The sequence below is a fragment of the Salmo salar genome, chromosome 10 (genome assembly GCF_965601325.2).
Source record: "Salmo salar chromosome 10, fSalSal1, whole genome shotgun sequence".
In the NCBI taxonomy this organism is placed as follows: domain Eukaryota; kingdom Metazoa; phylum Chordata; class Actinopteri; order Salmoniformes; family Salmonidae; genus Salmo; species Salmo salar.
Window position 1 is genome coordinate 104610080 of NC_138300.1, and position 12374 is coordinate 104622453.

The following is a 12374-nucleotide window of genomic DNA, read 5'->3' on the forward strand; positions in this document are numbered from 1 at the left end:
GTCTCTTTCTAAAATTATCGGCCGAAATTGTTGCAACCCCTATTACTAGCCTGTTCAAACTTTCTTTCGTATCGTCTGAGATTCCCAAATATTGGAAAGCTGCCGCGGTCATCCCCCTCTTCAAAGGGGGTGACACTCTAGAACCAAACTGCTACAGACCTATATCTATCCTACCCTGTCTTTCTAAGGTCTTCGAAAGCCAAGTTAACAAACAGATTACTAACCATTTCGAATCCCACCGTACCTTCTCCGCTATGCAATCTGGTTTCAGAGCTGGTCATGGGTGCACCTCAGCCACACTCAAGGTCCTAAACGACATCATAACCGCCATCGATAAGAGACATTACTGTGCAGCCGTATTCATCGACCTGGCCAAGGCTTTCGACTCTGTCAATCACCACATTCTTATTGGCAGACTCGACAGCCTTGGTTTCTCAAATGATTGTCTCGACTGGTTTACCAACTACTTTTCTGATAGAGTTTCGTGTGTCAAATCGGAGGGCCTGTTGTCCAGACCTCTGGCAGTCTCTATGGGTGTGCCACAGGGTTCAATTCTTCTCTGTATACATCAATAATGTTGCTCTTGCTGCTGGTGATTCTCTGATCCACCTCTACGCCGACGACACCATTCTGTATACTTCTGGCCCCTCTTTGGACACTGTGTTAACTAACCTCCAGACGAGCTTCAATGCCATACAACTCTCCTTCCGTGGCCTCCAACTGCTCTTAAACGCAAGTAAAACTAAATGCATGCTATTCAATCGATCACTGCCCGCACCTGCTCACCCGTCCAACATCACTACTCTGGACGGCTCTGACTTAGAATACGTGGACAACTACAAATACCTGGGTGTCTGGTTAGACTGTAAACTCTCCTTCCAGACTCACATTAAGCATCTCCAATCCAAAATTATATCTAGAATCAGCTTCCTATATCGCAACAAAGCATCCTTCACTCATGCTGCCAAACATACCCTCGTAAAACTGACCATCCTACCGATCCTCGACTTCGGTGATGTCATCTATAAAATAGCCTCCAACACTCTACTCAACAAACTGGATGCAGTCTATCACAGTGCCATCCGTTTTGTCACCAAAGCCCCATACACTACCCACCATTGCGACCTGTACGCTTTCGTTGGTTGGCTCTTGCTTCATACTCGTCGCCAAACCCACTGGCTGCAGGTTATCTACAAGTCTCTGCTAGGTAAACCCCCGCCTTATCTCAGCTCACTGGTCACCATAGCAGCACCCACTCGTAGCACGCGCTCCAGCAGGTATATCTCACTGGTCACCCCCAAGGCCAATTCCTCCTTTGGTCGTCTTTCCTTCCAGTTCTCTGTTGCCAATGACTGGAACGAACTGCAACAATCTCTGAAGCTGGAGACTCATATCTCCCTCACTAGCTTTAAGCACCAGCTGTCAGAGCAGCTCACAGATCACTGCACCTGTACCTAGCCCATCTGTAAACAGCCCATCTTTCTACTTACCTCATCCCCGTACTGTATTTATTTATCTTGCTCCTTTGCACTCCAGTATCTCTACTTGCACATTCATCTTCTGCACATCTACCATTCCAGTGTTTAATTGCTATGTTGTAATTACTTCGCCACCATGGCCTATTTATTGCCTTAACTTACCTCATTTGCACTCACTGTATATAGACCTTTTGTTTTCTTTTGTTCTACTGTATGTTTTGTTTATTCCATGTGTAACTCTGTGTTGTTGTATGTGTCGTATTGCTATGCTTTATCTTGGCCAGGTCGCAGTTGCAAATGAGAACTTGTTCTCAACTAGCCTACCTGGTTAAATAAAGGTGAAATAAAAAATACAAATAAAATATATCCAACTGTAACATATCAGTGGTTGTTTTCTGTACTTCAGAAGAAACTCATTGTCTTTGTGTAGAGAAAGGCACAGTTCTGTGGCCGAGAGTATTGCTGTTGGCTTGTTGTGTTTAGTTATCTCACTCCTCAGCCCTACGCCTGCCTGCCTGCCTGCCCGCCACCCAACTCCAGGAAATGTCACAGTCCAACATCAATAAGAGATGAGGATGGATGTTAGACCATCTCGCTGAGCTGCCTGCCTCAGTCCCCCATCCCCCTCATTCCACTGCTTAATTAGGGCACTATTACACTGTCATCACACTGTATTGTACTCCCTTTTGGTACAATTAGTGTAGGGTGGGTGTAGTGTGTGGGTGTGCAGTGTGTGTGCGGTTGTGCTGCTAGCATGTCAAGGCTATAGGGTCTCAATTATACATCTGAATTGCCAGTGTGTGGTGGTTGTTGTTTGTTTTCATCAGATCCGCTAGCCCACTCTGTTCTTTGCATTGCATCATACTGTTCCATACAATGCTGCACTGTTTCTCTTATCAGTTGAGCACTGACATCTCCCAGATCTGCTGTCTGTAAGATATACTGTTGATTCCAAGCATCCAATTCCCTCCTTTTAGTCATGCTTCCACATGTGCCCTTCTCTCATTGTCAAGGCAAAAAACGAAATATTGACAACAGGCAAGCCACACAATTATGATGCTAAACAAACCATTTGTCTCTTTGAATGACTGTCCCCATAGACTCATCCCTTTATTGGTACGAATGCTTGCTGTTGCGTTTCCACTGAATGAGTTTGGTGAGAAATAGATCCCTCTTAAATACCACTGTTTAGTCTTTAATTGAATGCAATGTGTTGTGATTGTGTAACAGACCCCTACAGTATGTGTGAATGTGAAACCAATGGAACGTGCCATTACACTATAACTCTATTACTTGACTGACAGATTAGCACCATGTCAACCTATATCCGGACGATATATATGTGTGTTTATTTGGATCCCCATCAGTAGCTACTCTTCCTGGGGTCCACAAAAAAACACAAAACATGACAAGTAACAAAACACTGATAGACTGATAGACAAGGACAGTCACACACATTTAACATACAATCAATACAACAACAAAAAATGTGTTAGATGCATAATAATGTTATATAAACAATAAGTGTTTTTCTGTTATATACACAGTAACAAAAGTGTACGGGCTGATAGGGCCCAGGACTCTCAGAATGTCACGCTATGATAGAGACGCAGAACAATCTGCAGTATGTTTCTAATGTATAGTAATGGTGTCATATCGACAAGATGTGCTTTTCTGCTCTATATAGTAGAAATAGGGTGAATACTGGTACTCGTTGTGTCTATGAGATAGCATAAATAGTGCAGCCTTTTGAAAAACCCTCATGTACAGTTTTACTGTGTCTCAGTGGGATTCTAGTTGGGCCCAGCTGTCTCGTTGTCTGGCTTCCAGGTCTGCAAGGCATTCGAAGGCAATATGTCCTGTCCCTTTCAGCTCAGTAAAAATTTTGTGGAAAACTGTTTTTGCCATGCCATTTGAAGCATCTGGAGAATATTCACATTTTATGAGGAAATCCTTTTAAGCAGAGAGTTTGAGTGAAACCGCATGACCTAAAAGTACTGGAGGATTATGCAGAGCATGAGGAAATAGCAAGGAGAGTATTATGTTCCTAAATATTCATATTTCATAAAAAAACTGTTGTGGCTATGCTTTTACTCCACGGAAGCTCCTTTAGAGAGGATGGTGATGAACGTCTGTCTGTCTGTCTGTCTGTCTGTCTGTCTGTCTGTCTGTCTGTCTGTCTGTCTGTCTGTCTGTCTGTCTGTCTGTCTGTCTGTCTGTCTGTCTGTCTGTCTGTCTGTCTGTCTGTCTGTCTGTCTGTCTGTCTGTCTGTCTGTCTGTGTGTTTATGTCTCTTCGCCATAGACATTCTCTATATTATCTATCTCCCCTGACAGCGTGCGTGTGCATGTGTACACGTTTGTGTGCGTGTGTGTACGCATGCGTGTGAAAACAAGAGGACATTCCCTCCATTTCTCTATGACCTTCTTCTTGTCCAGCTCCTGATTTTATTGTGGATGAGTGTGTAACCCCACCCCTCTTTTCATTGTGTCCTGCAGGTGACCTGGTCTCCCGGGCCATGCACCACCTCCAGCCGCTGCATGTGAAGAACCATAGCAACGGGACGCCCATCCACCAGAAGAGCAGCCCAGTACACTGGGAGCCTGAGGCGCTCTACACTCTCTGCTACTTCATGCACTGTCCCCAGGTGGAATGGGAGAACCCCAACGTAGAACCCTCTAAGGTTACCCTGCAGACAGAGAGGTAACACACACCTCAAATGAGACTGTTATATATATGGTAAAGTTTGATTCACAGTTATGATTCACAGCTCAGGAGAATCTCTGCCCTGTACTGAACCTCCACATTCATCCTTTGATCAGATAGGTATTGACACAAATATCATGGTAGTACTTTAATTCTATGGTGAACCAAAGCCATTCTGAAGTACGCCAGTTTTAACAGTGAACCTCCAAAGTCTCCCCCACATGCCTTCAGAATTTGATCAAACTCTTACCCTGCTGGGAACTGGGAAGCTGACGTCATTGGAACCAAATTCAAGAACATACATTTTTTCTTCTTACAGTCCTACGCAATATATTTTTGAAGAATTCTGTGTTTGATGACTTTATGGCAAATAGTTATCTATCTACATAGTTTTTCCTGGCCATATCACATGGTGAGGAAAAACTCCTGTACATTATCTCTATAAATGATATAACCTCACCGCCCCAGTATGTCCACAGGCTATGTGGAAACCCCTGTCAGGGGAAGGGGAAGTGGGTGAAAAAGCTGACAGTTGGTTATGAGCAGGCCTACTCCGGAGTTCCAGACTTTACTGCCCTGTAATGGAGAGCTAACGGCTAATATGTCCCCCAGGTCTCTTTTCCCCAGTCTGCTTCAGCTCTGCGCTCTGCAAAGAAAGGTTCCTAACGAGCAGATTGGTAGAGTGGAATTGGGAAAGTTGTGTGATTCCAATCACGTTTTAAAACTTGGCTAGGTCTATGCCTAATTATGAGTCTTCAAAGATAATGTAATATTTTGAAAACACGTGTACAAATTACTTCATAATGCCTCAAGGTCACATGTTTCCCATGTCTTTGAAGAGAGTCATTTGCATTTGTGCAGTGATGAAACCTTGAATCTCTAAAGAGCAGGATTCTCCCTCAGGCTAGAATAGCATTGATGAATGACAGATTGATGATGAGTGACATATAGCTATTACAAATAAAGGAGTGAAGCTGGGGTCAAGGACATTCAACACATTGAACCATCCTGTATGAGATATCAAGCAGTGACTTAGAGTCACCTCAGTATTATTCAATATTAACATTACATATATATTGATAATAATGTCTATGACAGAAAGGTGCAGATACATATTAATATTTGTAATGTCATTTGAAATGGGAACCAGCTGTTAGGGTCTCTGAATAAAGGAGTAGGAGGAATAGCAAACTTTGCTCCAAGACACAGATCTCAAGTCAGTTTTGTGTCCCTCCAACCCGGATCCTCTGAATGGTAATGGTTTGCATTTCTGTAAGCTAAGCTTATCCAAGGTATGTACTGAAACCAGACAACAACCAGACTACATTCAGCCAGTAGCTGATATTGATGACTCCTGTCTGTGTGTGTGTCTGTGTCTGTGTGTGTGTGTGTGTGTGTGTGTGTGTGTGTCTGTGTCTGTGTGTGTGTCTGTGTCTGTCTGTGTGTGTGTGTGTGTCTCCCCCTGCAGGCCATTCCTGGTTCTACCTCCTCTGATGGAGTGGCTCAGGGTGTCTGTGGCCCACGCAGAGCACCGCCGTAGCTTCTCAGTGGACAGTGATGACGTCCGGCAGGCCGCCAGGCTGCTGCTGCCAGGGGTGGACTGTGAACCACGCCAGCTCAAGTACGGCATGGAAACACACACACACAGGGCACGCAGGCACACACACAGGCTTGAAACACACACATTCAGTATGAACTCAGAGACACACGCATGCACATACGCAGGGATGGACGCATGCACGTGTTCACACACACATACATACATACATACACACACATTGAGACTTATATTTCCCTCACTAACTTTAAACATCAGCTATCTGAGCAGCTAACCGATCGCTGCAGCTGTACATAGCCCATCTGTAAATAGCCCACCCAATCTACCTACCTCATCCCCATATTGTTTTTTTTACTTTTCTGCTCTTTTGCACACCAGTATCTCTACTTGCACATCATCATCTGCTCATTTATCACTCCAGGATTAATCTGCTAAATTGTAATTACTCCGCTACTATGGCCTATTTATTGCCTACCTCCTCACGCCTTTTGCACACACTGTATATAGACTTTCTTTTTTTCTATTGTGTTATTGACTGTACGCTTGTTTATTCCATGTGTAACAATGTGTTGTTGTTTGTGTCAAACTGCTTTGCTTTATCTTGGCCAGGTCGCAGTTGTAAATGAGAACTCACACACACACACACACACACACACACACACACACACACACACACACACACACACACACACACACACACAAACTCAGGATAACCTCATACAGTAAGCATTTGTCCTCACATTGGCACTAATCAGTTAACATGCAAATCATGTCCATCCAGAGGATTGATAGGAAGCTGAGTGTAACTCTGAATTCAGCTAATTGATTTCCTTTCCTGTGATTTCCCTACCAGGACAGATGACTTCTGTGCATCCCGGAAGTTGGATGCAGCATCCACAGAGGCTAAGTTCCTCCAGGACCTGGGATTCCGTATGCTCAACTGTGGCCGGACCGACCTGGTCAAACAGGCTGTCAATTTGCTGGGGCCTGACGGCATCAACAGCATGAGTGAACAGGTTAGTTAGACACACGCATACACACACACACACAAATGCACGCACGCACATACACATGAAAAAACTCACATTCTCTCTCTCTCTCACACACACACACACTGCTTGGGGAATCTGTGTATCACACATAATGTGAGGATTTGACTTACGTTCCTTACAGCGGACATAGCACCAGTCCACAGGGACACCTTGCAGGCAGGCACGCAAGCACTGGCAAAGATGCTCACACTCTTACAAGCACGAATGCACCCCTTCGGCCTCATGTACACCTGGATGGATATACACACACATGCCCACACCCCCAACCACCCACCCACATTCTCAACTCAATTTGACCCGGCACTTTTTATATTTATTTAAATCATTTTAGGGTTAAATTGCAGATCGATTGTGGCTTCTATCAGTGTAATTGTCTGCATAATTTCCAAACCCCCATATATATATGTGTGTGTGTGTGTATATATGTATGTATGTATGTATGTATGTATGTATGTATGTATGTATGTATGTATGTATGTATGTATGTATGTATGTATGTATGTATGTATGTATGTATGTATGTATGTATGTATGTATGTATGTATGTATGTGTGTGTGTGTAAAAAAAAATATATTTTCCTTTATTAGTTTCCCCTAACTCTACCACCTAATTGGAATAAACTAATGGACAACAACACATACAGTAGGCTTCTACTTCCAGCGTATACATACTATTTACATTTTACAGACACAGAATATTTTACAATAGTTATTTTTTGTTTGTTTTTAGTCACATCCTTCAGCTCCCCTCAACCCCTCCCATCTATCTCTGAACACCATCCAGTTTTGATTTCTATTCGCCATATATTTGTAACTGTGATGTTTCACAAGTTCTGAACCTATATACATTTTACAGACACAGAATATTTTACATTAGTTATGTTTTTTTCTTCCATCCTTCAGCTACACTCAACCCCCCCCATCCATCTCTGAACACCATCCAGTTTTGATTTCTATTTGCCATATATTTGTAACTGTGCTGTGATGTTTCACAAACGTTCTAAACCTTTCTATTATCATAGTTTCTACAGATTGTAAATGAAAGATAAGAGTATTATTATATTATTGATCGATTAACTATGACTTTTCAAATAACCCAGCAGTGCTATTTTCAGAGTTAGCTTCAGGTAAATGTTGCAATTCTTCATCCATTCCTGGACCTGTGACCAAAAACAAGCTACATATGGACAGTACCAAAACAGAGGATCTAATGATTATGTCTCTTCGCAGCAAAATCTGCAGAGCTGGGATGGTTGTATCCCCCATATATATATAACATTCTATTGGTTGCAAGAATTTGTATAATAATTGAATTTGAAAAACACAAAGTTTTGAATCCAGCGTCATTTTGCTGCATTTAGTTGGTTGTAATTTTGGGTAGAGCATATATTTTGTTGGCTGCATGTGTGACATAACTCCACCAGTTCTATTTATTCTCCCAAAATATATATATTTTTATCAATTAGTATATTTAAGTTTAACAATAATATTTGTTGTATTATTTATTCTGTCTTTTCTGGTGGATTAAACTGAAATTGCAACCAACTTTCTATGGCTTGTTTAAAACCAAATCGATATTTTGGAGATTATTTCATTTTAAAATAACCGAAAGTGAGAGGTTGTAATCTGAATAAAGGGAAAAATGCCATTCTTGAACTTGGAGTGAGACATTTCCTCAAATTGTGAGTACAAATTTGTTTACATCCCTGTTAGTGAGCATTGTTCCTTTGACAAGATACTGTATGCCACACCAGTCAGGTGGATGGATTATCAAGAAGCTGAGTAAACAGCATGATCATTACACAGGTGCTCCTTGTGCTGGGGACAATAAAAGGCCACTCTAAATTGTGCAGTTTTATCACACAGCACAATGTCACAGATGTCTCAAGTTTTGAGGGAGCGTGCAATTAACATGCTGACTGTAAGAATGTCCACCAGAGCTGTTGCCAGAGAATTTAATGTTAATTTCTCTACCATAAGCTGCCTCCAACTTTGTTTCAGAGAATTTGGCAGTACGTCTAACCGGCCTCACAACCGCAGACCTTATGTAACCACGCCAACCCAGGACCTCCAATTGTTGCATTTGCTTTTATATTTTTGTTCAGTATATGTTCAAGATAACAAAAAATATTTGTTGCATTTTGCTGATATTTGCTGATATTCCATATAGTTTGCTTTATTTTTTATAATATATTACATTTGATCTTTTTTGAATAAGTTCCTCCATTTCCTTTTGTTTTTCCTCTAACTTTCAGTGCCTCTATGGTACAGTTTTTATTGTTATCTTTCTGTACTGTTAGTCCCTCTATGTTCTTTGTTAATATGAACTCTTTTGACCTAAATTGTTTTTGTTTTAAAGATGAGTATTGAATTGCATGGCCTCTAAATGCATATTTAAAAGTGGCCCATACAATAAGGGAATCTGCTGTACCTATGTTTTGTTGGAAAAAGTACCGTAATTTCCGGACTATTAAGCGCACCTGAATATAAGCCGCACCCACTGAATTTAAATTTTTATTTTATTTTGAACATAAATAAGCCGCACATGTCTATAAGCCGCAGGTGCCTACCGGTACATTGAAACAAATGAACTTTACACAGGCTTTAACGAAACACGGCTTGTAACAAAAATAAATAGGCTTTAACGAAACACGGCTTGTAACAAAAAATAAAAAATGAGCAGTAAGCTTTAGTTGTCTTTTTGCACTGAGTCAATTCCTCATGCTGTTGTTTCCAACGTCTTATCATCGACTCATTAAGACCAAGCTCCCGTGCAGCAGCTCTATTTCCTTTTCCAACAGCCAGATCAATCGCCTTCAACTTGAAAGCTGCATCATATGCATTTCTCCGTGTCTTTGCCATGATGAGGGTGACAAAATGACTACCGTAATCAGAATGATGGGAAGTTTGAGAGCGCTCGATTTAATCTAAACAGTAAACAAAAACGTTGTTTGACCGTAACCCGTTCGGCAATTTCATTGGTCTAATGAAAGCTTCATGCCGCCAAAAAACTGAGCACGTCACAGAATGTGTTTTAAAAAAAAAAAAAAAAATTGAAAGCGGGAAAAATCCATATATTAGCCGCGTCATTGTTTAAGCCGCGAGGTTAAAAGCGTGGCAAAAAAGTTGCGGCTTATAGTCCGGAATTTACGGTAAGTTATAAATTCTTCTGTCTTGGTTGAAAAAAGGTTGTCAACCAAAAGGCTTTGATAACATGTCAGACCCCCCCCCCCCCACACACACACACACATCTAATGTACCAGCCACATTCATTTTTAATGGAAACCCAGTTTTTAGTTCTAGGCTGTTCTGAGCTGAGGAACCCAACTCATTCCCTTCAGACTGGGTGTCTTTGATGTTTAGACTGACTGAGTAGCCTAGTGGAAACGCTGGCTGTTCCCAGTCACTTAGAGCTATGGAACACTACTCCTCTGAGTTTTCCATGACCCACTCCACATGCTAGTTAATCAAAGTGGCTGGAGGGGAACTTTCAGACATGGAGTCCAAGTGAGCTGTGAGCACATCCAAGAAGTCAGATACTGGTCAAACTGAGGATTGTTGCCATGTGTTGATTGCTTCAACCTGTGCACATGTAAGGGAGGTGGTTCGGTGAACCACGTTTGCATGATGAGTAACCTTGTCTGAGACCCAAAGACTTGTGTTAGCTCCCCGAGCTAATGCCTAAGCTTTAGCTCAGCGGGCTAACACAGTATCAACTCACAGTATAAAGACAGTGTAAAGCAGCCATACACTGTCATACAAAAACAATGTGGCTCAGTTGGTAGAGCATGGTGTTTGCAACGCCAGCATGGTGTTTGCAACGCCAGGGTTGTGGGTTCGATTCCCACGGGGGGCCAGTACAAGAAAAAAAAAAGAAAAAAAGAAAAAAAATGTATGAAATGTATGCATTCACTACTGTAAGTTGCTCTGGATAAGAGTGTCTGCTAATTGACAAAACATTTTTTAAATCTGCTTTATTCAACTCACATAACCCTGAACATATCTGTCAAACAAAACATGAGTCCACCCTAACTGTAAGTTGACCAATTAATCATCTGACCCCTAAACTCCCTGTGTGATTCATCTACCAGGGAATGACCCCTCTGATGTACTCCTGTGTGAGAGGGGATGAAGCCATGGTCCAGATGCTGCTGGACGCTGGAGCCGACATCAACAGTGAGGTCAGGGACGATGGCAACACCATGTTGTGTAGAATGGTTTGTGTGTAGCCTGATCCCAGATCTGTTTGTGTTGCCTTGCCAACTCATATGGTAATTTTCATGTTGTGACAAGACAGCACAAACAGATCTGGGATCAGGCTAATTTATGTGGTGCGAGATAGGAGAAAACTCAGATTGTGTTGTCCCTCATTTGTCCCCACTCCTCCTCTCCTGTTGCCATGCTGTATAGTGTGTAGAAGGTCATTATTTCGAGGCATGGGCCACCATACTGTTTACTGTACAAAATATAATAACACTGTTGACAATTTAATTACACAGACACAACTGTAAGCTCACCTTTTAGCTGTACCTTTGATACGAAGAATGATAAGATAACGTTAAATACTGTACTAATATGTTTGAGTCATTTGTCAAGGAGCCCCTGGTAAGCTTAGGGGGTTCTTTGGTTGTAGCTTACTTACATGTAATGGTGGCCTATGTCTGTTGGTCCTAGCCTTGGCTAATCACCTCATGCATGTGTAACCCACCAGCCATCACGCCAGAGTTCATGTCGCCCATAATAGTGATAAACCCCAGAACAAAGCACTCAACACAGCATCCCATGAGGCTGAAAACTGGTTTTTTTGACCGCTCATTATTATCGCAGTGAGGTCATAACTTGTCGTTAATGCAGCAATGATTCATCTCAATAAAGTTAAATGGAGCATGTGACTGATTTGATTGATTAGGAAGTTTTTTGCTTCCAGTATTTCTGAAGCACCGCACACACACACACCAGTCAAATAGATTAAACATTCATTAAAAATGTTACTTCTGCCTCTGTGTACCCTCAGAGTAATTGAGGAAAAGTAAATGGAAGTAAAGCAAATTAGAGAAAAGTAAATTAGAGAAAAGTCTGAAACGAGTCTCTGCTTCAGAGGCTCTGAGAGATGCTCGAGGGAATATGAGTTTGTGTGCTTCGTTCACGGGTCTGTCTCAGCCCCTAACTGACTGTCTGCCTGAGAGGAGATGTGGTCTAGTTACTGAGGTCACCTTAGGTCAGTCTTGGACTCAGACTGGACTCAGAGTCATGTCTATCGCTGTCAGACACACCAGGGCTGGAACACAGTGGAAAGTTTAAAGTATCAAATAGGACTACACGACTAAGCGGGACAAGACAGAACTAGATGGGATCTATCGAGTTGGTTAGAAACAAGTCAGGCTATTGTGCAGAGGATGTCTGTTTTTGCTAGTTACCTCAGGGTCATATTTATTAGGGCAAGCAATGGACAACTTTTTTTTAAAGGTTTGGAAATGGAAAACAGAAATGAAAGTTTGTTATTGGACAAGTCCAAGTAAGCCTTCCCTGTTTCTGTATGTTTATTATGTTTGGTGCCTAATGAATACGACCCAGCACTCCT

The 12374-nt window shown here is 42.0% G+C and overlaps 1 protein-coding gene across 2 annotated transcripts in view; it reads left to right on the plus strand.

The window, feature by feature from the left end:
• Positions 1-12374, plus strand: part of LOC106561406 (ankyrin repeat- and BTB/POZ domain-containing protein 3-B) — a 117126-nt gene that overhangs the window by 88634 nt on the left and 16118 nt on the right. For both annotated transcript variants that reach the window (XM_014125350.3, XM_082957311.1), the window contains exons 3-6: positions 3976-4180; positions 5652-5804; positions 6595-6757; positions 10885-10974. In XM_014125350.3, the coding sequence (XP_013980825.1) occupies positions 3976-4180; positions 5652-5804; positions 6595-6757; positions 10885-10974 (611 nt within the window). The remainder of the gene's footprint in view (positions 1-3975; positions 4181-5651; positions 5805-6594; positions 6758-10884; positions 10975-12374) is intronic.